We start from the raw sequence: 25,680 nt of genomic DNA, 5'->3' as shown, positions 1-25,680 counted from the left end.
CGAGCGGGGAGGCGGCGAGCAGGGAGCCCGGCCGGAGGCGGGGATGCGGGACCGGCTGCCGGACCTGACGGCGGTGAGCGGCAGATAGCGGTTCTGGCCGGGGCTGAGGCGGGGCTCGGGGCGTCGTGCCGTGGGGCGGCGCTGGACGGGGCGTCTGGCCGCTGGGCGCCGGGGTCGGCCGGGCCGTGTCAACACTGGGCCGGGTGCCCGGAACGGGCCGGCGGCCTCGGCCCCGCAGGCGCGCAGTGTCCACGCCCGGGACGCACCGGAGAAGGCCAGCGCTCGGGATGTCCCCTGTCCACGCGGGACGTGGGCGCCCGGCGGGCCCACGCCGCTGCCCTGCACCCCAGAGCTGTGCGTGTTTGTCCCGGCACACCCAGCTGGCGGAGAGCGGCCTGGGGGCTTCGCGGGGCCACGGGGGGCTGGCTAGGGTGCTTGTAGAGCGTGCAGGTGCAGCGAGGCGTCCGCTGGACAGGGGGTTGACCACCTCCCAGGGCGGAGCAGGGGGGACACCGAGTGTGTGTGTCCCTAGGTCCCCAACATCGGGGAGAGGCAGGGTGGCCAGTGGCCTGGGGGGACACAGGTGGCACGTGTGTGTGTGTGTGTGTCCAGCGTCAGGGAGAGGCAGGGTGGCCAGTGGCCTGGGGGGACACAGGTGGCACCGTGTGTGTGTGTGTCCAGCGTCAGGGAGAGGCAGGGTGGCCAGTGGCCTGGGGGGGACAAGGTGGCACTGTGTGTATATGTGTGTGTGTGTGTCCAGCGTCAGGGAGAGGCAGGGTGGCCAGTGGCCTGGGGGGACACAGGTGGCACCGTGTGTGTGTGTCCAGCGTTAGGGAGAGGCAGGGTGGCCAGTGGCCTGGGGGGACACAGGTGGCACCGTGTGTGTGTGTCCAGCGTTAGGGAGAGGCAGGGTGGCCAGTGGCCTGGGGAGGCTCGGGTTCGGGCACTCTTCCTGCAGTCTGAGGATGGTTTCAGCCTGTCCACACGGGACTGTCCGGGAGCGCTGCCAGCGGAATACATGCATGTACACGGGCCGCAGTATGTGCTCTCCTGGCTTGGGCAGGAAGTGAGCAGGCCGGCAGTGATCACACTTCCACCCTCAGCAGGGCGTGATGCAGTCTGCCAGGTCCTCGAGTTCTGGTGGTGCTCTGGGGACGGGCTGGGTCCTGGGGGGGGCTGGGGACGGTAAGGACCACTTCCCGGAGGCCTTTGACTCAGCTCAGTTCATGTCACACCTCTTGGTGTGTCCTGAGCCTGAGGTGGGGCTGGTGCCATGTCTAACCCCCTGGAGGGCGTCGGGTGATGGAGCCGGGGAGGAGGTGGGGCTGGTGCCATGTCTAACCCCCTGGAGGGCGTCGGGCGATGGAGCCGGGGAGGAGGTGGGGCTGGTGCCATGTCTAACCCCCTGGAGGGCGTCGGGCGATGGAGCCGGGGAGGAGGTGGGGCTGGTGCCATGTCTAACCCCCTGGAGGGCGTCGGGCGATGGAGCCGGGGAGGAGGTGGGGCTGGTGCCATGTCTAACCCCCTGGAGGGCGTCGGGCGATGGAGCCGGGGAGGAGGTGGGGCTGGTGCCATGTCTAACCTCCTGGAGGGCGTTGGGCGGTGTGGACCTGGGGAGGAGGTGGGGCTGGCACCGACCCCCCGGGTTGGAGTCTGACGTTATGGAATGGGGTAGAGCTGGGTCACCAGCAGTTGCTGCCCTCTCCTGGGCCTGGCACTGAAAGTCAAAACTGAATTTGGCATACTTAACAATTGAGCAACTTTTAATACTTAAAAGCTCTGCCAGTGTTACCAGATAGAAATTTAAATGTTCCCGCCTCCTCCACCACAAAATCTGTCATTTTCAAGTAGTTCTTGGGGTTGTTTTCAGTTCCCGCCACCACGGCTCCGAATGGCTGGGCTTTCTCGTAGGGAAAGTTTGCTGTTTGATTTGATAGCATATCTCACCTACAGTGTCCACTAAGGGAAGGTGTCTGTCCCCTTTGTCAGCTCTTCATGCTTCCTCCTGACGAGGGAAGTAGCCCTGCTAACTGCTTAGAGAAGAGCTGCATGTCCCCTTGTCCTTGCGGGTCCTTGTCTAAGCGCTGATGCCATGTGAAGGTAGCGGTCGGGCACAGAGCTCACATGGCTTTCCCAGAGCTCGTGGCTGCAAGTGGAGAGGGGCACTCGGCGTGACGTGGGAGCCAGCCGTGCACACCTGCCCGGGCACTGGCTCCGCTGCAGGCAGTGCGCAGGCTGCACAGCCACGGCCGGGGACTGGGTGTGGTGGCCAAGGGCGAGGGTCAGCAGAGGCAGTGCATCGCAGCGTGGAAGGCGTGGGAGCAGCACAGCAAGATGACGGCCCTGCATACGTTGTGAAAGTCTGCTTCCAAGTGCTTGTGTCTTTTGTAATGAAGGGTAGAACAAGACAGATGCCAGCAGAGTCTTGTCTTCAAGGCTCTTTCTGTTGTCAGGTGGGAAAGCTGTTGCGCTGGAGTAGAAGGAGGAAGGGGGGCAGAGGGCAGGGGCAGCCCTGAGCAAGCTGGCCAGGGGCTGCTCTTGCTGGCCGTGTCCGTTCCTTGCTGCGTGCATCCAGGCCGTGTGTCAGCGCTGCGTGTGTATGTGTTGTGTGCACACCGTGTGTGTGCTGTGTGTCGTGTGTGTGTGCTGTGTGTCGTGTGTGTGCTGTGTGTCGTGTGCTGTGTGTCGTGTGTGTGCTGTGTGTGTGTGCTGTGTCGTGTGTGTGCTGTGTGTCTGTGTGTGCTGTGTGTCATATGTGTGCTGTGCCGTGTGTGCGCTGTGTCTGTGTGTGCTGTGTGTCATACGTGTGTGTGCTGTGTGTCTGTGTGTGCTGTGTGTCGTGTGTGTGCTGTGTGTCTCTGTGTGTCGCGTGTGTGCTGTGTCGTGTGTGTGTGCTGTGTGTCGTGTGTTATATGTGCATGTGCATGGGCTGGGTGTGTGAGTCGTGTGGATAGGTATGTGCCTTCAGTCCGGGAGCGCAGTGCCCCATATCCCTGCCCTGGTTGTCAGCCATCTGTGCCCAGCTCCTGACTGATGGCTTACTTTGTGCCAGGCGCTTTTTAGGCGTGATGCACAAGTTGTGAGAGGAGCCCTTGTGCTCGTGGCTCCTGGGGCAGGAAGGTGACAGTGGATAGGCAGCGCATGAAGGTGCCGTGGCTCCCGTGGGGCCCGTGGGCCAGGGCAGGGGCGTGAGTGTGCCAGTCACGGTGCGTGGCTTGCAGTGAGATCTAGTGAGCAGGGACCAGGTGAGCACATGGCTGTGGCAGAGGCCAGTGGATGGCTAGGACAAAGATGGCCAGTGTGATTCTGAGAGGAGAGCTGGGCAGCTGCCATGGCCCCTTCTCTGCGGCCAGGAGAGGGGGAAGCGACTCTCCCGGCTCCTTCTGGGGTGACTGGTGCAGTGCTTGGGGTGCCTGACCTGAGTTCTGGTTCCCCTGCTTCTGACCAGGCCTCCTGCTCGTGGCACCCTGGGTGGCAACAGGTGCCGGCTGACGTGGTGGGCTCCTGGTCATCCACATGGGGGACCCGCCTGGAGTTCTGTCATCAGAAGCATCCTCTCTGCAAGCTCTCCTGGCACCACCTCAGGTCTGACCCTGGTGTGAGGGGAGCACTGAGCGTGGCTGTGGGAGGGGCCACTCTGCCCAGTGGCCCAGGGTGGCGCGGCACCACGCCCTGGAGTGCCTCAGGCGGCACCACGCCCTGGAGTGCCTCAGGCGGCACCACGCCCTGGAGTGCCTCAGGCGGCACCATGCCCTGGGGTGCCTCAGGCGGCACGTGCCTTGGGGTGCCTCAGGCGGCACCACCACGCCCTGGAGTGCCTCAGGCGGCACCGCGCCCTGGAGTGCCTCAGGCGGCACCACGCCCTGGAGTGCCTCAGGCGGCACGTGCCTTGGGGCGCAGTGGTGTTGTTTAGTAGGCTGATGGCGCTCACACCCCGTGACTCAGCAGCTCTCTGCCTGGCTGTGCGGGGCCCCAGGGAGCATGCGGAGTGTGGGAGGAGTTGTTGAGGAGGGCCTTCCCGTGCACTGGGTGACACGACAGCCTGTGTAACACGGCACCGTGGGTGTTTACGGGAATCCTGAGTTGTGTGGTATGATTGACCTGTGTTAGCATGCAGAAATCTCTAAACCTGACATTCAGGGAAAACGCCAAATTACAAAAGCCGCGAAGGGTATAATACTGTTTTTTGAAGATTTTTTTTTTTTTTTAATTTGAAAGGCAAAAGTTAAAAAGAACGAGAGGAGAGAGAGAGAAATATCTTCCATCTGCTGGTTTACTCCCCAGATGGCTGCCGTGGAACTGGGCTGATCTGAAGCCAGGAGCTTCTTCCGGGTCTCCCATGCGGGTGCAGGGGCGCAAGGACCTGGGCCGTCCTCTGCTGCTTTCCCAGGCCACAAGCAGGGAGCTGGATGGGAAGCGGAGCAGTGGGCATGCACTGGAGTCTGCATGGGATCCCAGTGCATGTAAGGCGAGGTTATAGCCACTAGGCCATTGCACCAGGTCCTGAGGGCTTATTTATTTGTTCAAATGACAGAATGACAGAGAGAGGAAGAGACATGTGTCTGCTGGTTTGCTTCTCAGATGGGCACAGGGCTGGTGCGGGTCCAGGTTGAGTGCAGAGAACTGAACTGCCTGGTACCCCACAGGGGCAGCTGGCCCAGGTAGCTGGGACATTGCCCACTGCCAGGGGTCTGTACTGCAGGCAGAGTAGCTGGGACACAACACACTGTGTCACGGGTGGCCTAGGACTCACTCAAGGAGAATTGTATTTTTACTGTAGTTCTTTTTAGAGAAGCAAAATGAGTAGCAATGGAAAGCTGCTACTTGAGCGTTTATCCCACCTCTGACGCTTTGGCAAACAAGCGTGTCATGTGGGGGCGTGTCCCAGGGCTTCAGGCGCCGTTCCCCTCGGCAGTTTTGCGATTCATGCTAACGGGCTGTCGGAAAGGCGGCTTGGGGCTGGGTTGTACTTTGTCATCATGGCAGAGTGAGCGTGGCCTCCCTCTGACGGGAGGAACGTACAGCTCAGGCTCCCAGCCAGAGGCACCCTCAGCTGGGGCGCTTTGTATCCGCTAATGGTTTGGAGAGTTCGGGGAAGAAGTGAGACAGAGAATATATGCCCAAGCTGTGGCTCCCTCGGGTCTCCAGGATGCAAAGTGCCAGTGCTGATAAGCATGCGGACCAAGGGTGATGCGTGGCACGTGCTCCAGATCGGGGGATGGGGCTTCTGGGCTCATGCCTGTGGACAGTGGTTGTCCACATGGAGCGTGTCCAGTGGGAGTGACCCTCCTCAGGACCAGTGGTGTTGAAGACCATCTCCCCTGTGCTTTAATGCAGGTTCAGCCTTGCTGCTGGGAAGTGGGGGGACACCTCCTGGGGAGACACCTGCGGGGGTGACACCTGCCTGGGGAGACACCTGCTGGGGGGCAGACACCTGCTGGAGGAGATTCAGAGCAGGGTGCCTGGTGGTTACTCTGCAGGACTGCCTTCTCACAGCTGTGCCCAAAGTGATCCTGGCTTTGGGGTCTCACTGGTGAGATGGTGTTAGTAAAAGTTTGTCGTGTGTCCAAAGGATTTTGTTTTATTTATTTATTTTTTTAAAGATTTATTTTTAAAATTTTTATTGGGAAGGTGGATATACAGAGAGGAGAGACAGAGAGGAAGATCTTCTGTCGGTTGATTCACTCCCCAGGCGGCTGCACTGGCTGGAGCTGAGCCAATCTGAAGCCAGGAGCCTCTTCTGGGTCTCCCATGTGGGTGCAGGATCCCAAAGCTTTGGGCCGTCCTCGACTGCTTTCCCAGGCCGGGAGGCAGGGAGCTGGAAGGGAAGCGGGGCTGCCGGGATTAGAACCGGCGCCCAGATGGGATTCTGGGTGTACAAGGCGAGGACCATAACCACTGCGCCATCGCGCCGGGCCCGTATTTTATTTTGTTTTAAAAATTAAATTTATTTTCATTGAACTGTATTTTTGTATTTTTAAAGATTTACTTATTTTTATTGTAAAGTCAGATATACAGAGAGGAGGAGAGACAGAGAGGAAGATCTTCCGTTGGATGATTCACTCCCCAAATGAGCAAAATGGCCGGTGTTGTGCAATCTGAAGCTAGGAGCCAGGAACTTCTTCCGGGTCTCCTGCACAGGCCCAGGATCCCGAGGCTTTGGGCCGTCCTCGACGGCTTTTCCAGGCCACAATCAGGGAGCTGGATGGGAAGTGGAGGAGCTGGGATTAGAACCGGTGCCTACATGGGATTCTGGCGTGTTCAAGGTGACGGCTTTAGCCGCTAAGCCACGGTGCCGGGCCCTGTGTTAATGTTTAAAAAACTAATATATTTATTTGAAAGAGACACAGAGGGACAGATACTCTGTCCACTGGTTCACTTCCCATACGGGGCCAGGCCAGAGAGGAGCCAGGAACTCTCAGGGTCTCTCTCATGGGTGGCAGGGCCCAGACACCTGGGCCGTCTTCGACTGCTTCCTACAAGCAGGGAGCTTGATCAGAAGGGGAGCAGCTGGGACCTGTGCCCACATGGGGTGTCAGTGTTGCACAGCGCTGGCCCCCTGTAAAGTGTTTTAAATGCCTCAGCATCCCGAGCTGGAGAAAGGCAGCTGTCAGGGTTTAGATGAGTTGGAGCAGTGCCGCTGGGATGGGGAGTCTTCCTGGCTTCCAGTGCTGGTCCTGCCACCCTCTCCCAGACTTGGGGCACATGCTGAAGGCTTTGGGCGTGTGTTGGAACATGCACGTGAGAGAGGTCATGGGCCGGCGTCCGGAGGGTTGACTGTCCTCGCCTGGGCCCTGCACTCAGCCCCCGGGAACACCTTGGCTTTGAGGAGCGGGATCGTGGAGAGGGTGCAGAGTGTTGGCGCTGCCCTCAGTTCCCGTTTCTAGACTTGTGGCCCGGCTGCTGTTTCCCCGGACCCAGCTTGGTCTGGAAGCATGCGCTGGTAGGAGCGTCGAGAGCCTTCTTTGGTTTATAGGCTTGCTAGATAGGTTATCTGTACAGCCTGTTTCCTGAGGGGCAGCGGCCGTCTCCATTGCAGGGACGCGAGGCAGGGCCAGCATGCCCGTCTCCCCTGCCAGGACGGTCAGCACGGTGGGCTGACACACGCCCCTCTCTGCTGCTGCGTTAGTGGCTTTGGATCTAACACAGTCATAGCGTGGGGATGCTTGGCACAGCTGCAGTTTATGTTCCCACAGTCCTGGGGCCAGACGTCTGCAAGCAGGATGTTAGCGCGTCGGAAGTGTGGTGGCCATCCGAGTGCCTCTGCTTACTTGTTTGTTTTCTTTCTCTGTTTCTCTTTCATTCTTCTTTTCTTGCTTTTTCTCTTTTAAAAATCATTTGTTTGAACAAAAGAGAGAGGAAATGAGAGAGAGTGAGCGAGTGAGCGCTCCCATCCATTGGTTCACTCCCCGAGCGGTGCCAAAGGCAGGTGCTTTTGCCAGGCCTCCGGGAAGTCCCCGGTGTCGTCTGACCTGAGGTCCTGGCGTTGGCTGCCATCTTTGCAGTTGTTACACTGGTCTGCAGTGTATCTTATGGCCGGGAGCCTGGGTGGGGAGTCATGGACCTGAGGACATGAGTGGGTCAGTGTTCTCCACGCTGGAAGAGTCTGCATGCGCTCGCTGAAGGCCTGGCGGTGCTGAGGGGCAGGCCCTCGGGTTGGCCCTTCGCGCCAGCTGGCACTGCGGGGGCACTGCCGGTGTGTTGAGAGCTGAGCGCTCCAGTGAGTGGAGGTCTTTCAACTACTGACTGCCTTTGTTTTTATTGATTTTTGTTGGTTGCTATGGAAATTTTAAACAACTTTTACATTAAAATTTTTGTCCATTTTAGTGTAGGAAAAATGATGATGGAGACACAGTTGTGGTTGAAAGGGACCATTTTATGGACGATTTCTTCCATCAGGTAAGGGCGTTTACCGAAGTCCAGGTGTGGTTTTATATGTAAATGGGGTTATGTTAATGTAATCGTGCTGTTGCCGTATTTGAAATGATATTGAGATAAATTAGTTTCGCAACCCCATTTGGGTTCTGTGAGCTCTCTAGGATTTGCTGGCACCATTGAAATGCTCGAGTTGAGAACAGGTGCCTCCTGGAGCCTGATCTGGCCCAGGGGCGTGGGGGCATCCCCAGATGAGGGTCAGAGGCAGAACACTAAAGACGCGAGAGTAGATGTCGCTGTGTACCAACATAAACTAACCTTTAACGCCCTTTCTACTTGGAAGGCAGAGACACAGACGGAGCTCTGCCCTGTACTGGCTGGGGCTGGGCCGGTGGGAAGCCCGAGCTGGGTCTGCATTGTAGGGGCCGGGGCCCAAGCACTCGAGCCCTCCCGGCTGCCCCCTTGGGCTACATCAGTGGGAAACTAGAATTGGAAGGGGAGGGTGTCACACCCACACACTGAGGGGAGATGCGTAGCTGCTGTTGAAACTCCTCATTTGAGCATCTTTATGTTAGAAATGAGATGTACAAAAAATACAAACCACGCTCCAGTCACCCCATCTGTTTTTGGAAAACACAACTAGAAACACATATTTTTATTATTATCATTTGTGAGGCAGAGTTAGAGGAGAGACAGAGATGCATCTGTTGGTCACCCCCCAGGTGGCTGCAGTGGCCGGGGCTGAGCCGAGGGAAACCCTCAAACCAGTGGCTCCATCTGGGTCTCCCTCGTGGGTGGCAGGGCCCAAGCGTGGAGGTCATTTTTTAAAGAAGATTTATTTGTTTATTTATTCATTAGAAAGTCAGATATACAAAGAAGAGGAGAGACAGAGAGCAAGATCTTCTGTCCGCTGATTCACTTCCCAGGTGGCTGCAGCGGCCAGAGCTGCACCCCTCTGAAGCCAGGAGCCACGAGCTCTTCTAGGTCTCCCATGGAGGTGCAGGGTCCCAAGGCTTTGGACCGTCCTTGACAGCTTTCCCAGGCCACAAGCAGGGAGCTTGATGGGAAGTAGGGCTGCTGGGACTCCTGGGACACGAACTGGTGCCCATATGGGAACCTGATGTGTGTGAGGCGAGGACTTTAGCTGCTAGGCTACCATACTGGGCCCTTGGGGGTCATTTTACACTGCGTTTAAGTGGATCAGCAGGCAGCTGGGACTCAAATCAGCACCCATTTTGGGTGTCTGCATTGCAGGTGACAGCTTTGCAACGCAGCACTTAGCCCTAGAATTTTTTTTTTTCAGTAACAGAGGTATGTTCACATTTATATGTGTCTTAGCCTCCTTTGCTGCTGTAATAGATGACGCAGAGCTGGCGAGCAGAGGCGCTGGGCGTCTGCCGTCTCATGGTTGTGTGCATGCAGAGCAGAGTCAAGGCTGCCCCGGGGAGTCGGCTCCCCCTTTGCAGCTCCCGGAAGCCATCTTCTGCCTCAGCGTGGCCCTCCATCCTCCAGGGCACCCTCTGAGCTGTCCTCACGGGCACGTCTCCTCTTCTGCTGTGGGCTCCTTGCCTCCCAGTGAGGATGCCTGAGGTCTTCTCGCAGCCATGCAGGCTCTCCTGGGTAGTCTTCCGGCTCAGGACCCAGTGCCTCGCTGCCTCAGTCAAGGCCCTTTGGCCAGAAAAACTGACAGTCGGCAGCCCCAGGCCAGTTGTGGGCTGAGTCCCAGCTGCCTGCTGATGCCCTCACCACGAGGCAGCTGCGTGTCCCTGCTGTCAGTGACCTCTTTGCTCCTTCTCAGTCAGGCTGCACCTGCTGGCCCCTCCTCAGGATGCTCATGGGCAGGCACCGTGAGGGCCAGTGGTTCTGACTGAGTCCAGTCACATCTGCAGGATTTCCCTGGCCATGCTGGAGGCCATCCTGGGCGCCATCCTGGGCACCAAGGACCTGAACATGTCTGGGCCACAACAGAGCCGGCCACAGGGCGCCAGGGACCGGGCCCTGAATGCCTCTGGGGCCGTGAGTGAGTCGGCCACAGGGCTTATGAGGGCTACCTCACTCATCCGAGTAACTCGGGAGTGAGAACGTTACGTCTCGGGACGTGTTGAATAGTGTAGACCATATCCACTGGAGAGAAGTCTTAAGGACCAGCCACACGAGCTGAAAATCCTCCTCACACGTGCGTGTCACTCAGGCGCGTCCTGTGCGGCCAGCTGAGTTCCACTTTGCACAGTGCTGGTGCTACGGGAGTGTGCTGCGGTGCCTCTGTCATGTTGCTCGGGACCTGTGGCCCTTCCCAGCCTCTGGGCTGCACAGTGGTGTTGCTGTCACCATCGTCGGAGGACAGCTGATGTAGGCTCCCTCTCCCTGGAGTCCTGCTCGAAATGGTTGTGGTGTGGGCCTAGAAGAGGCTTGTGTTTCTTTCTGTTGCAAGTGTTTGTCACTCTTTGTCCCTCTTATCTGAGGCCGTGAAGATGGGGACGTTGTTGCAGTTGCCTCAACATCTCACTGTGTCTGCTAGGTTGAAGAGATCAGAAACAGCATCGCGAAAATAGCGCAGGACGTCGAAGCTGTGAAGAAAGACCACAGCGTCATCCTTTCAGCTCCAAACCCGGAAGGAAGTATGTGGCTGCTGGCGACCGGGCGCTCCGTGTCTCTCACTGTCACCGTGGTCTCCGTGTCTCTCACCGCCACCGTGGTCTCTCCGTGTCTCTCACCGCCACCGTGGTCTCTCCGTGTCTCTCACTGTCACCGTGGTCTCTCTGTGTCTCTCACCGTCACCATGGTCTCTGTGTCTCTCACTGTTACCGTGGTCTCTCCGTGTCTCTCACTGTCACCGTGGTCTCTGTGTCTCTCACCGTCACCGTGGTCTCTGTGTCTCTCACCGTCACCGTGGTCTCTGTGTCTCTCACCGTCACCGTGGTCTCTGTGTCTCTCACCGTCATGTGGTCTCTGTGTCTCTCACCGTCACCGTGGTCTCTGTGTCTCTCACCGTCATGTGGTCTCTGTGTCTCTCACCGTCACCGTGGTCTCTCCGTGTCTCTCACTGTCACCGTGGTCTCTCCGTGTCTCTCACCGTCACCGTGGTCTCTGTGTCTCTCACCGTCACCGTGGTCTCTGTGTCTCTCACCGTCATGTGGTCTCTGTGTCTCTCACCGTCACCGTGGTCTCTGTGTCTCTCACCGTCACCATGGTCTCTCCGTGTCTCTCACTGTCACCGTGGTCTCTGTGTCTCTCACTGTCACCATGGTCTCTCCGTGTCTCTCACCGTCACCGTGGTCTCTGTGTCTCTCACCGTCATGTGGTCTCTGTGTCTCTCACCGTCACCGTGGTCTCTCCGTGTCTCTCACTGTCACCGTGGTCTCTCCGTGTCTCTCACCGTCACCGTGGTCTCTGTGTCTCTCACCGTCACCGTGGTCTCTCCGTGTCTCTCACTGTCACCGTGGTCTCTCCGTGTCTCTCACCGTCACCGTGGTCTCTGTGTCTCTCACCGTCACCATGGTCTCTCCGTGTCTCTCACTGTCATCGTGGTCTCTCTCTGTCTCTCACTGTCACCGTGGTCTCTCTGTCCTCTCTCACCGTCTGCAGCGTCAGCTTGCCCCTTGCTGTCCACTGCATTGCCTGGGAGCTTGTGGGGTGCTGGGTGGTTGGACTCTCGCTGTGTGGAGGCTGGCATTGCCATGGTCTTTGATGCTGCCTGCAGCTTCCCATAGGCGAGAGCCATGAGTATTCCTGAATCGAGACGCCCAGGATCCCTGGGTGGTGGCTGTGTGTGCCGTCAGGCCACAGTTACACAGGAAAGGCCACGTCAAGTTCAGGGAATGGTCACTGGGCGATGGCTTGTGACTTGGTATGTGAAGTCACCTCTGTGTACAGTAAGGCCGATGGGCAGGATTTCCTGGAAGTGAGCATGGGAGCTGCGGTGGGATGCCTGCCAGTGCCCTTGAGAAGGGGCATGTGGTGCTGGGCTTCATGCAGGTTCCCGAGGCCCCTGACAGTGCTAGCAGAGGAGAAAACCAAACACGTGGCAGGACCCACCCTCCCAAAAAGATGGCTAATCTCTTCCTTTCTCAGGCCTGGGTGTCAGCAGTGGGCTTGGTGAGCTGTTTCATCCAGGAGTTGCCATAGCCAGCTGTTCTCAGACTTGGGTTGTGTGAGCGTCACCTGGAGGTTAGGTTAAGTCAGGCACTGTCCGTGGCCCAGGTCACTTCCGGCTGGACGCGGGCGTCACCTGGAGGTTAGGTTAAGTCAGGCACTATCCGTGGCCCAGGTCGCCTCTGGCTGGACACAAGTGGGTCTGTTAAAGCCCTGAGCCCACCCCTGCTCTTGGGGGTCCTGGTATCAACTTAGGTTTTTTTTTTCTAAATATGTTCGTTCCAAAATTTATAAAAATATACAAATGATTCTTTTTAAAAGGTTATTTTTTTTTTGGAAGTTTGTAGAGAGGGAGGGAGAGACAGATGTTCCGGCCACTGGTTCTCAGGTGTCTGTGATGGCTAGCGCGGGGTTGGGTACTTTCAGCTGGTCTCCTTGGGAGACAGAGACCCAAACATCTGGGGCGTGCTCTGCTTTTCCTAGGCCCTTATTAGCAGGGAGCTGGGTCAGAAGTAGTGCGGCTAAGACACAAACCGGCACCGTGCGATGCTGGAGTCATACCACATGCCGGCCCCGAAGAGGATGTGCTAAGATTGCCACTGTGTTGAGACGTATTGAATATTGTTCTTCTGGAATGTTATAACCGAGGTACCTTATTTTACATTTTTAAAGAGATAAAAGAAGAGCTTGAAGATCTGAACAGAGAAATCAAGAAAACTGCTAATAAAGTTCGGGCCAAGTTAAAGTGTAAGTGTAAAGCTTAATGATGATGGAATTTTTTGTCATTGTGTCTTCCTTGCAGTTTTCTCTAATCTTACATTTTCTTCAGAAATTACTTGTGCATGTTCAAACGTCCTGATTAATATCTGGTAAGATTGTTTGCTTTAATTTGTTACACCGTGACCTCGTGACAGGTGGGTGACTTGTTACACTGTGACCTCATGACAGGTGGGTGACTTGTTACACCGTGACCTCGTGAAGGGTGGGTGACTTGTTACACCGTGACATCATGACAGGTGGGTGACTTGTTACACCGTGACCTCGTGACAGGTGGGTGACTTGTTACACCGTGACATCATGACAGGTGGGTGACTTGTTACACCGTGACATCATGACAGGCGGGTGACTTGTGACACCGTGACGTCATGACAGGTGGGTGACTTGTTACACCGTGACGTCATGACAGGTGGGTGACTTGTTACACGTGACCTCATGACAGGTGGGTGACTTGTTACACCGTGACGTCATGACAGGTGGGTGACTTGTTACACCGTGACCTCATGCCGTGGGTGACTTGCAGATGTTGGAGGTGGATTTGCTTTGTAGTCTCCAAGTGGCTGTTAGTGGCCGAGTTCTTACAAACTTACCCAGTAGTAGCTTTCTCTTGATCTGCTAAAGATGGGTTGTATTTTGATTCTTACAGAACATGGAAATCTAGAACAGTCTCTGTAGGTTTCATTCTGGAAACACTGAGAGCTACTGCCAGCGGGCCTGGGCTGGGCTCTGCAGGCCTCTGGAAACTTGTGCTCCCTGGCAACCGACTGGCCGACAGGGAGGCAGGTCCCGGATGGCAGGGTCCCTCGGTTACACTTGACAATGTGCGCAGTCGCTCGCTCTAAATGCCCTTGACAAACGCACACACACATACATGGTCACTGGCTCTAACTGCCCATGACAAACAGACGCACACACAGATACATGTGTGCACACACAATCACTCGCTCTGATTGTGTAGCCCTCCTCTCCACTGTTCTTTCTTTTTTTTTTTTTAAAGATTTATTTATTTTTATTGGCAAGTCAGACACACAGAGAGGAGAGACAGAGAGGATCTTCTGTCTGTTGATTCACTCCCTCTTTTCAGTGGGTAGAGCCAAGAGCTTTTTTCTCTTTTTCCCAAAAGATAGAGTAAACCACCGTTGCCGTGCGGTACTGCAAGTTAGAGAACGAAACAGGAGCTTCGTTCAACTGGATGCATTGTGGCCCTGTCTCCTAGCCACGCCTGAAACACCAGCTTCCTAATGACTCATTTGCTTTATCCCAGCAACATGCAGAGACACTTGTCACTGTGGGGTCACTTGGAACCGTTGAATTGTTCTCTCTGTCACTGGGTTGTTTTAGATTTTTAATGTGATTGTGCTGTTAGCCAAAATTACTGTTACGTTTGCTTGCTTCATTTTTCTTTTTAATTTTAAGGATTGCTTTTAAAGTGCTTAATTTTACTTTAGTTGTGTGTCCTACAAAGTTGTAGGATAAAGCTTGTTTGTAGAAGCCGAGCTTCGTTCTGCCCCAGGCCCAGCTTGTCTTGCCCGTCTCCCCGATGGTGCCTTGTTTGCTGGTGAAGTGTGTGGGTTAGTTGCCTTCCCGTTTCTGCCCTGAGGACGTGCGTCTGTCCACACAGCATCAGGAGCAGGGAAATACTTTTCTCGGGATGGATGATGATCTTTTTATATTTATTTATTTAAAAGATTTATTTATTTTTATTAGAAAGGCAGATTTACAGAGAGGAGAGACAGAGATCTTCCATCCACTGGTTCACTCTCCAAGTGGCCACAATGGCTGGAGCTGAGTCGATCTGAAGCCAGGAGCCAGGAGCTTCTTCTGGGTTTCCCAGGCAGGTGCAGGGTCCCAGGGATTTGGACTAAACTGACTGCTTTCTCAGGCCATATGTAGGGAGCTGAATTTGAAGTGGAGCATCCGGGGTATGAACCAGCACTCAGAGGGAATCCTGGCACTTGTAAGGTGAGGATTTAGCCATTGAGCCATCACACTGGGCCCAGGTGGTCTTATTAGAATTTTTAAAGGTCACCTAGTTGTTAATGTTGATTTTTATAATGAAGTATGCTTCCAAGATAAAAAGAAAAGCAATTTTGGGTCTGACGTGATAGCCTAGTGACTAAATCCTCACCTTGCATCCACTGGGATCCATTATGGGCGCCAATTCATGTCCCAGCTGCTCTACTTTCCATCCAGCTCCCTGCTTGTGGCCTTGGAAAGCAGTGGAGGACGGCCCAAAGCCCTGAGTTATCCGTGGGAGACCTGCGAGAAGCTCCAGGCTCCTGTTTCAGATCGGCTCAGCCCTGGCTGTTGTGGCCACCTTGGGGAGTAAATCAGTGGATGAAAGATTTGTCTATTTCTCCTTCTCTCTGTAAACTTGCCTTTCACATAAAAAAAAAATCTTTTAAAAAAAAAGAAGTAGTTTGAGATTTGTCTTGAAAACATTGGATTTTACATTGAGAAGTTAACTCGCTCCTGTGTGTGTCTAGCCATTGGACGGAGCCTGGAGCAGGATGAGAGCGGGAACCGAGCGTCTGTGGATCTCCGGATACGAAGAACCCAGGTGTGCGTGGCAGCCTTGCTGGAGTTGCGGTCCGCCTTCTTTTCTTGCACTTGCTGACTTGGTTGTCTGTATCATTTCTGCGTAGCGTATTAGAGTGTGAAGTCTGTGTGTGGAACAGTCATCTGTTGTCAGGCCTCGTCTGACGATCAGAGAACACTCCCCCAGTTTAGTGTTGGTGGGAAGGTCATCTGAACAAGTTATAGAGCAGCAAAGAGGATTCTAGAATGCTTGACTTTACCAGAGTGATCCTGAGAGCAAGCTCTGTGGACAGCCTGCCCGGCCGCCAGCCCATTGCCACGCATGTAGCTCTGTGGACAGCCTGCCCGGCCGCCAGCCCATTGCCACACGTGTAGCTCTGTGGACAGCCTGCCCGGCCGCCAGCCCAGTCAGGCCTTGGTTAATAAAATCAGAGCTGTGGCCTGCTGATGTGTGAACAGGTGAACAGGTGTGAAGGCAGGCTGCGACAGTTGCTGCGAGTAGGGAGGGTAGTGCAGGCCTGGTTCTGTACAGGCTCCATTGCAGGCCGCAGTTGTTTGCCGTTGGGGGGCTGTTACAGTCGCTGTTCCCCAAAAGCAGCAGCTTTGCCTGTCCCTTTCGACGGGCGAGCTGCCCGAGATGGACTGATGGCAGCCTTTTCTGTTGTAGCACTCCGTGCTGTCTCGCAAGTTCGTGGAGGTCATGACAGAGTACAACGAAGCCCAGACTGTGTTTCGGGAGCGAAGCAAGGGACGCATACAGCGGCAGCTGGAGATCAGTGAGTGTGCAGACCCTCCCCGACAGACCGTCTGCTCGCAGAGTCCCGGCTTGGGGCAGCAGGTCTGTGCGTCCCGAGTCCTGGGACGAGGGCCCTCTTCGGCCCACTGCCCTTCCCTGGAAGCCACGACTCGAGCTGCTGGTTTCCCTCACTGAACCCGAAGTAGGAGGTACTGTCCCAGCAGGAAGGCTGCCTGCTTCTCGGTGTCACACCTGCCGCGAGGGTATGTTGGGAGGAAACAGAAATCCAGTTGGAAGTGTTAGGGACTCTGATTTTACTTGCTTGCTCACAGTTGAGCGAGTCCTTGATCCTTTGTAGCTGCGTTCTGATTGGAGGACATTCTTTTTCGTTATTTATCTGAGACCAAGGCAGAGCAGCAGAGAGAAGGTGCTTCTGTCTCACTCCTCAGACGCCCTCATCGGCCACAGGCGAGGCTGGGGGTCAGGAGCTCGGGCCAGGTCTCCCGCGTGGGCGGCAGGGCCTGTGACCTGAGTCCCCCCTGCCGCCCCTGGTGTGTGGCAGGAAGCTGGAGCTGGGCTGGGCTGGGAGACCTGGGGTCTCACCGCGGGCCCCCCGAGTGCAGCCTCTGCCTGTCCCTCTTCAGCTGGACGGACGACCACCGACGAGGAGCTGGAGGAGATGCTGGAGAGCGGGAAGCCTTCCGTCTTCATCTCCGACGTGAGTGCACGCGGCCGCGGGCTCCCTGCCCTCCCGTGGCGTCCACCAGCCGGGCTCATGAGCGCTCTCCTCTGTTTCTCAAAGATAATCTCAGATTCCCAGATTACTAGGCAAGCTCTCAACGAGATTGAGTCACGCCACAAAGACATCATGAAGCTGGAGACCAGCATCCGGGAGCTGCATGAGATGTTCGTGGACATGGCCATGTTTGTCGAGACGCAGGTGAGGTCACGACGCGGCCTCAGGAGAGGCCCTGGGCCGTGGGAGCTGCGCCCTGACCCTGCTCGGCGCTGGGATTGCTTGGATACAATCCTGTAATTCAAAAGTGACTTTCAGTGTTGTGTGTAACACAGGAGTGCTGGGAGCACCCTGAGCTGTGACTAGTGAGTGTGGGTGTAGGTCAGCCTGTGTCAGGGCCCAGGCAGTGTGGGTGTAGGTCAGCGTGTGTCGGGGCCCAGGGAGGGTGGGTGTAGGTCAGCCTGTGTCGGGGCCCAGGGAGGGTGGGTGTAGGTCAGCCTGTGTCGGGGCTCCAGCAACACTGTGATATGTCAGGGGGTACTTATAGAACACTGCATGAAGAGATGAGCTGGGTAGTCTGATAATTTTACTCACACGTGTGTCCCCGCACAACCGCTAGAACACACACAGAAGATGCACTTGAGTATCTGAAACAGGATCAACAGAGAAATGTCAAGCATTGTAGTAACAGGGGCACTATGGGAATTTCAGTTTTGTTCTCTAAATGGCTGTGTTTTCTACAAGGAAAATCTGTCACAGACCAACTGGGAGGAAACCCTGAGGGGACCCGTCCCCTGTCCCAAGTCATGTACCTGGTCACGTGGTATTCTCAGGGGCTGACAGGCCACGTGGGAAGCCCCACACAGACCTGTGGAACAGAGCCAGCACGCTCTGTGGGGTGCCTGGTGTGCCCTCACTTGCCCTGCCGTTCCGAGAGGGCCTCCAGGAGATGTAGGGACCCTCAGCCCGCCACCAGGAGGCTCCGAGTCCCCTCGCGGGCACGGCTCAGGGCTGCTCTGGCCGCTGCACCCCCCAGGGCCGCCGTCTTAGTGGCTGCCTTCAGTGACTCCATGCGGGGCTCCGTCCCCCAGCTCCCTGGCCTGCGAGGGGAGTTGGGCTGACATGGGCTGGGCAATCGCTTGTGCCCAGGGCGCAGGGAGCGCGGCTGTCCCCCAGCATCTCCTCAGCACGTGTGCAGAGGTGGCCAGGGCCGTCAGAGGCGCAGAGGGCTTGTGCTGACCTTGGCTTTCGTCGTCCTCTCAAAGATCTCCTTAGGAAGACACGCAGGCCCAGCTCTGTGCGCGTCTGCCCTGGTGCCACGTGGTGCTGCCAGGTGCCGTGTGGTGCTGTGTGGAGCTGCGTGCTGCCACGACGTGCCATGTGGTGCCCCGCGGATGCACGTGTGTGCCCGGTCACTTGGTGTGAGTGAGCGAGCCACCTGGCCCTCACAGCTCTCCTTTCTGCTGCAGGTGTTCCTGCTGCTGCACACAGCCAGGTACATGTGTGTCCCCCAGCATTCCACCTCATCTGCCTCAGGTTGCGTTGTTTTCCGTTAGTTCAGCCTCGTGCCTGCTCAGCGACGTCGGCAAGGCGTCCTCCGTGTGTCAGTGTGTGTTCGCGGTGGCAGCCTGTGCCCAGCGGGCAGTGAGAGCGGCGGCTCAGTGTGGCGGCCACACCTGCCCCTCGCTCCTCCTGCTGGAGCCCCTTCACCACATCTCCCCTTCCTGGTCCTTACCTGCTCACGTCATGTTTGTGGCTGTCTCGGATGTACGGGCTCATCTGAGAGCGTCTGCTAAGCACGAGGCTTTCTCCTCAGGGCGAAATGGTCAACAACATAGAGAGAAATGTCATGAATGCTGCGGACTACGTGGAGCACGCCAAAGAGGAAACCAAAAAAGCCATTAAATACCAGAGCAAAGCCAGAAGGGTGAGTCTGGGTTCAAGGGTCGCGGTGTCTTTCTCTTCCCTTCTTGTCTATAGGCCAGAAGGTCAGCACTGTTTGATGAATGCCTCCTAGCTAACCCTTCCACCTCGCAGTAACATGAGCCTGTCCGGACGGTGCTGCAGGAAATCAGAGCCCCTCAGTCCATGTTCATTCGTTTTCTGGCAGTTTTATAAGTTGGGTAGAAACCTTTCGGTGTTCTGGATAAGCAGACCCCTTCACAAGCAAATCAAGTGCGGCTCCCTCTGCTGGCCGGGTGGTGAGCTGCACTGGAGTTCTGTCGTCGGCCATTACTAGGAGGGAGTTACACACGGCTGGGATTACTGGGGTTACACGGGGCTGGGATTACTGGGGTTACATGGGGCTGGGATTACTGGGTTATACGTGGCTGGGATTACTGGGAGGGTTGCATGGGGCTGGGATTACTGGGGTTACACGGGGCTGGGATTACTGGGGGGGTTACACGGGGCTGGGATTACTGGGGGGGGTTACACGGGGCTGGGATTACTGGGGTTACACGCGGCTGGGATTACTGGGGTTACACGTGGCTGGGATTACTGGAGGAGTTATACGTGGCTGGGATTACTGGGGGGGTTACACGGGGCTGGGATTACTGGGGTTACACGGGGCTGGGATTACTGGGGTTACACGTGGCTGGGATTACTTGGGTTCACAGGGCTGGGATTACTGGAGTTACACGGGGCTGGGATTACTGGGGTAACATGGGGCTGGGATTACTGGGGTTACACGTGGCTGGGATTACTGGAGGAGTTATACGTGGCTGGGATTACTGGGGGGGTTACACGGGGCTGGGATTACTGGGAGGTTACATGTGGCCGGGATTACTGGGGTTACACGGGGCTGGGATTACTGAGGTTACACGGGGCTGGGATTACTGGGGGGTTACATGGGGCTGGGATTACTGGGGTTACACGGGGCTGGGATTACTGGGGTTCACAGGGCCGGGATTACTGGGGTTACACGTGGCTGGGATTACTGGGAGGTTACATGTGGCTGGGATTACTGGGGTTCACAGGGCCGGGATTACTGGGGTTCACAGGGCCGGGATTACTGGGGTTACACGGGGCTGGACTTCTCCTGCTGTTTGTTAGGTACATTCTGCGTGACTGTGTATTCCTTGCTCAGGTGATGTGCTGGTTCTTTGGTTGGAGGACGGAGGGTCGTGTGAGGTTGTGGAGCCGTGTCAGGTCCTCAGGGGAAGGGGGTCCCTCTGGCTCGCCCCTCACCCTTCCCGTTGGAGGGTCCCAGGCCCTGTGTGACTGTTCTTACTGCTCAGGCCTGACCTTGACAGTGAATCTGCTAGGTTAAGTCTCATTGCCTCTGTCCCCCTTTCTCTTTTATGACTCATTTTGTCTTGCATTTGGGGACTCACTGCTGGCGTGGCTGCAGTGGCTGTGGTCGGGCTTGGGCAAAGCCAGGAGGCTGCAGGTGCAGTCTCCAATAGGAGAGCCAGGGCCAGGTGCTGGGCCGTCCTGGGCTTGAGCAGGTGCACGGTAGGGGGCGTGGCCAGAAGCAGAGCAGCTGGACTAGAACTGGCCCTCGGAGGCCGGTAGCGGTGCGTGGCTGCTGCTTTGGCCTGCTGCCACAGGGCTGTGTCCTGCAGTGTGGGGGGACAGGGACCCAGGGCGTTAGCCTGGTTGGGGGTTTGTTCCCTCAGCTGCTTCCCACAGACCTTGCTTTCCAGTGCCTTTGGTGACAGCCTGCTGCTCCATGTGGGGACAAGGGGCTGGTTCAGAAGGGAAGTCAGGAGGGGCTGGGTAGAGAAGGGCTGAGGTGGCTGTGACGTCAGCCGGCTGTGACGTCAGCCTGCAGGGCGCGTTTGCTCTGCACTTGGGAATGGACGTGACTCCTCACGGGGTCTGCTGTGCTGCCTTTAAAGAATGCGAGGTTCTGGCCGTGACTGCGAAGGCTGCACTGGGATGGTGGTTCCCATTCCTCCCCGTGACCTAACGTGTCAGCTGGGGCGTGCTGGCTGCACGGGCACCGATCCACGGGGAGAGACGCGGTGGGGGCCTGGCTCTGCCGGGTGCTGGGTGGGGTCGGCACCCTGGGCCGTGTGAGCTACGGGATGCCAGCCTGGGGCCGGGGGTCGCCAGCGTGCCACGCTTGCCTGCTCACTGCTGTGCTCTGCTCGGCCAGGTGGCGCAGGGGCTCTTCCCCATGGGTGACCGCTCTCAGCACATGGAGCAGGCTTGTGCCCCACGCAAGCCCTGGCTTGGCAGGGGTCTCCCGCATGCGGCCCTGTGTGCTGAGGGGCAAGTAAGTTACCAGACAAGGTGAAGGAGACCAACTTAACTCGGGTTCCAGTAAGTGTGACGTGAGTCTGAACTGAACCGTGTCTGCGCTGTGACAAATGACACCAGTGTGATCAGCTTGCTTTTCTTTGACAGAAAAAGTGGATAATTGTGGCTGTGTCCGTGGCTCTGGTTGCTGTCATTGCTCTAATTATTGGTTTATCAGTCGGCAAATGATGGTGCTGATGACGTCAGGGAGCATGCCTCTGCCAGCCTGGCAGTAAGTAACTAATCAACCAATTTGCTTCTTCCCGCTGGCCACGCTTGCCCAGCTGCAGTGTGTGGGCATGGCGCTTGGTGCATGCCTGCTGCTGGAGCGGCCCGTCTCGCGGTCTGTCCCACTCACACGCGGGGTCTGCTGCTGGAGCAGCCCCGTCTCGCGGTCTGTCCCACTCGCACGTGGGGCTTGCACTCTAAGTTGCTACCTTACTGAGGGTTAACACAGACCATGTGGCCATTTATTTGTCTTTAAACCAGAGTTGTTACCTTACACAGTTTTTATTTAATTTTTAAAATACTTAAAAATGTATTTATCTGTTTGAAAGAGTTGCAGAGAATGAGGGAGACACACACACACAGCCCTCTCCCATCTGCTGGGTCATGGGCTGAAATGGCCGAGGCCGGGAAGCAGGACTTGCCAGTGGGAGCTGGGTGCAGGGGCCCTAGGCTTTGGGCCATGCTGTCTGCTTTCCCGGGCCATTAGCAGGGAGCTGGGTGGGAAGTGGAGCATAAACTGGACACGGACTGGTCCTCATCTGGACGCTGGCGCCGCAGGTCGAGTCTTAGCCCGCTGCCTGCCACACTGGCTCTTGTTTGGTTTGTGAGTCCCGTGTGTGCTCGTACTTGACTGCTCTGCCGTCTCCCGTCTCAGCCCTCCCACACAGCCCTTCCTAGACGTCACAGCCGCCTGACTGGGGAAACTAAGCTTATAAAACATCGACTGTCATCAAAATCTTTTTGTCTAATTTTTGTGTGTGTGGCAACATCTATTTCTTCGAAAACTGTCAGTAGGAGCCAGTGTTGTGGCCCAGCTCATGATGCTGCCGCTTGCAGTGCCAGCATCCCGTGTGAATGCCCTTCCAGTCCTGGCTGCTCCACTCTGGACCCAGCTCCTTGGTGATGCTCCTGGGAAAGCAGCACAAGATGGCCCAAGTGCTTGGATCCCTGCCGCCAGGTGGAGGACTGTGTTGGGCTCCTGGCTCCTGGCTGTGGCCTGACCCAGCCCCAGCCACTGTGGCCATCTGGGGAGTGAGGCAGTGGATGGAAGAGCTCTCTGTCTCTCTCTCCTTTTGTGGGTTCTTATTAAAATAAGATATGGGCCCAGCTCAATAGCCTAGTGGTTAAAGTTCTCATCTTGCATGTGCCAGGATCCCATGTGGGTGATGGTTCTTGTCCCAGCAACTCCAGTTCCCATCCAGCTCCCTGCCTGTAGCCTGGGAAAGCAGTCGAGGATGGCCCAAAGCCTTGGGACTCTGCAACCACGTGGGAGACCCAGAGGAGGCTCCTGGCTCCTGGCCTCAGATCAGCTCAGCTCTGGCCATTGTGGCCACTTGGGGAATGAATCAATGGATGGAAGATCTTCCTCTCTGTCTCTCTTCCTCTCTGTGTATCTGACTTTCCAATAAAAATAAATAAATATTTAAAATATAAGATATCATAGCAAATAAATAATTTATATGGTACCCTTTCACTATTGCTGTTCAATCTTTTTAATTTTTAAAATTTATCTATTTAATGGAGAGGGGAAGGAGAGCTAATTAGATAGACCAATCAATCTTCCATCTGTTGGTTCATTCCTCAAATGACTGCAGCTGCCAGGGCTGGGTCAGCCCAAAGCCAGGAACCTGGGATCCCGGTGAGGGCTGCTGGTGACCCAGCTGGCAGCTTAAGCCACTGTGCCACTGCAGGCTGCCAGCCACAACATGCCAGGAACCTGCTGGGCTGGGGCTGCCCGTCCGCTCCTGGAGGAGAGCCCAGGTGGGATGCTTCTGCACCTCTCCTGACTCCTTCCACTCAGCTGTGCCGAGGAACTGGCTATGTGCTGTGTCTCCACTGCCAGGCTGGCGTTTATGTGTGCCAGCCCCTCAGAGTGATGCCCCCCTGCTTTCCCGGCAGTTGGCCATCACACGTGGTCGGTTCCCGGAGGTTACGCTAAAGGGAACAATGGCAGAGTTGAGTTTGAAAGCTTGCTCCTGGCCTGACCCCTGGGAGTGGACTTGCCTGTGCCCTTGGCCTGGCTGGGGGCTTCCCCTTGGTGCTGTCTGCTCCTGCACAAAACACGCAGGCCGAAGTGGAGGCTGGGCAGGGTGCCCCTGGACAGGGAGAGCCAGAGCGTGAAGCTCAAGGCCAGGTCGCCTTGCAGGCGTGCTCTCCACCGAGAAGCCCAAGCGATTGCTGGGAGCTGGCTCCTGGAGATGGGGTGGGAGTAGTTGTTAGACGCAGGCCATTGAGGGCACAGGGAGGGCACCCAGCTCCACAGCCACTCCGAGAGGATGCCCACACAGGCTCCAGAATACAGTGTCAGCCATGCGCTGCAGGGCGTGCCCGTGGACCGTGCAGGCCTGCTCCGAGGCTCTGAGTCCACGAGGTTCCAGGGCCAGCCTGCCAGGTCGGAGCGGTGCTTGCCAAGACCCGAGGGGAGGATCCGGGGGAAGGTGTCTCCTGGACTGGAGTGCGGCATTCGCAGTGAGACGCAGGAGGGTGGGGCATTCCTGGAAGAGTGTACCACAGGCACAGGCAGGACTGGCCCTCCCTGGTGGTGCCCGTCCTCAGGGCTGCTGTGCAGGGCAGCGTGTGCCTCATAGGGCCAGCAGCGCGTCTGGCTGCTCAGCCTCCTGTCGGACTGTCCGGGCACAGCGAGGGTTCCTGAGCCGTCCCTGTGGCTGTGAACTTGGGAGTTTGGAATGAAGAGGCTGCTTTACCGGAACCCCAGGCTGTGTGCCTTTGTCCTCCTCCTCTCCTCCTCACCCGGGGGGACCAGCTGCCCGCGGCAGGCTTCTGTTCATTCAGACACATCCCCGGTGGCCGCGTGCCGTGCCGCGTCCTTCCAGGGGGAAAGACACGGAGCAGTGGTGAAGTCAGACTCCGTGAGCAGCCGGCCTGAGCTCCTTGTGGCGGGAGGTGTCACACACGCGGGGCAGCCGCCCGTGCCTTCCCTCCAGGAGTGGCCCGTGGCCTTGAGTCACAGTCCGGTGAAGCAGTGTGGCCCCCGGCCCAGAGCTCCGTGCTGCCGCTGGGAACCTCCCTGCCCACGTCCGTGACCTCCAGACCCTTTTCGGTTGAAGGGCTTGTCTTATACTATTGGAAGGACTTTGTTGATGATTGTAGTTTTTGATACATTGAAAAATTAATGTTTTTCTTTATCTTGCAGAAAATGATGTTCATGATTATTTGTGTGATTGTTTTGCTTGTGATCCTTGGAATTATCCTAGCAGCCACGTTGTCCTAGCAACCGTATTCCAAGAGCTGCTTATCCCTGGAGACGCAACGTACATCTGCAGCACAACACACATCCTGTTCTTTCCTGGGGGCCTCCTGCCTGCTGGGCCCCACTGCCTGGCTCCCGGCTCCGGGCTCCGGGCTCCGGGCTCCTGGCTCCGGGCTCTGGGCTTCCAGCTCCAGGCTCCTGGCTCCCGGCTCTGGGCTTCCAGCTTCGGGCTCTGGGCTCCGGGCTCCCGGCTCTGGGCTTCGGGCTCTGGGTTCTGGGCTCTGGGCTCCTGGCTCCCGGCTCTGGGCTTCCAGCTCCGGGCTCCTGGCTCTGGGCTTCGGGCTCCCGGCTCTGGGCTTCGGGCTCCCAGCTCTGGGCTTCTGGCTCTGGGTTCTGGGCTCTGGGCTCCGGGCTCCCATGGCAGAGCCCCGAGGAGGAAGCATGTAGCCTGGTATTAGGGGAAGTACTGCACAGACTGGGAGCTGGGGTGGCCTGGGCCTGGAGTGACGCCTGTGTCAGTGCCTTGAAATGGGGAATTATTGAACATTTCAATTTTTAAAAATATTTCAGTGTTAAAAGTGCATATGCAGTTTGTTTAGGAATACTTTGTTACAAAGCCGTTAGATTTGGGTCGAAGATTTTCTTTCCTGCCTTCTTTCAGGTAACAGGCTAGTAAGATACTCTCTGCCCTGTGCTAACTTGTGTTTATATCTTGTTGGCAGAAATAATTTTATCACAGAGCTGTTTTGTAAGAAATGTGTAATTTTGAATGTTTGTAAATTGTTTAATATAGGAACAACTTCATTTACCCCATTTTGTCTGCGCGCGTGGCCTTTGGAGCCGGGATGCAGCCCCATCCTGGCTGCCTGCCGACAGCCTGCAGTTAGAACGCGGCTGCACGGCCCTCAGCACTCCTGCCACGGGTGCAGGTTGCGTGCAGCCCTGTCTGCGCGTCCCCTGCCGTCACTGCCCCAGGACGCGGTAGGGCCTCTGTGCTGACCAGGATCGTTCCAGCAGCTAGAGCGCGCTCTCATGCACACCCCGGGGCTCCGCTTAGGGCCTGAGGGAAAGCTGGGTGCCAGTGCTCGTGGGACCCGAGAAGCAGCCACTGGGTGACTTGTTGGGGACCCAAGAAGTGCCCGGAGTGGGTGTGGGCATCTATTGAGGGGACTGTTGAGATTGTAAGTGGATGAACTGGCTCCCGGGGAGCTAGCTCCCAGTGCCACAGGTGCCCGGGAGCAG

General features: G+C 56.8%; 1 protein-coding gene across 2 annotated transcripts; it reads left to right on the top strand.

The window, feature by feature from the left end:
- On the top strand, window positions 1-24,540 carry STX2 (syntaxin 2). Of its 2 annotated transcripts, XM_040986900.1 has the most exons (11): window positions 1-73; window positions 7,828-7,899; window positions 10,394-10,493; window positions 12,640-12,714; window positions 15,231-15,304; window positions 15,950-16,058; window positions 16,663-16,736; window positions 16,821-16,958; window positions 18,571-18,681; window positions 21,108-21,231; window positions 24,382-24,449. In XM_040986900.1, exons 1-10 carry the CDS (start codon window positions 44-46, stop codon window positions 21,186-21,188), a joined length of 864 nt encoding a protein of 287 aa, XP_040842834.1. In that variant the 5' UTR covers window positions 1-43; the 3' UTR covers window positions 21,189-21,231; window positions 24,382-24,449. The 2 variants fall into 2 exon arrangements, with proteins under 2 accessions (XP_040842834.1, XP_040842835.1); XM_040986901.1 differs by lacking the exon at window positions 21,108-21,231 and having other exon boundaries at window positions 24,382-24,540.
- Window positions 24,541-25,680: the final 1,140 nt, after the last annotated feature.

This window comes from Ochotona curzoniae, unplaced genomic scaffold (genome assembly GCF_017591425.1).
Source record: "Ochotona curzoniae isolate NIBS_2020 unplaced genomic scaffold, NIBS_Ocur_1.0 contig_46, whole genome shotgun sequence".
Classification (NCBI taxonomy): Eukaryota; Metazoa; Chordata; class Mammalia; order Lagomorpha; family Ochotonidae; genus Ochotona; species Ochotona curzoniae.
This window is presented reverse-complemented; position numbering and strand designations above follow the sequence as displayed.

What these genes read in the sequence shown, in the direction of transcription:
- STX2 (XM_040986900.1), top strand. Translation starts at nt 44, where the DNA reads ATGCGGGACCGGCTGCCGGACCTGACGGCG. An exon ending in AGCTCCAAACCCGGAAGGAA is followed by an intron (nt 10,494 to 12,639) that starts GTATGTGGCTGC and finishes ACATTTTTAAAG; the next exon opens with AGATAAAAGAAGAGCTTGAA. An exon ending in ACCAGAGCAAAGCCAGAAGG is followed by an intron (nt 18,682 to 21,107) that starts GTGAGTCTGGGT and finishes TTTCTTTGACAG; the next exon opens with AAAAAGTGGATAATTGTGGC.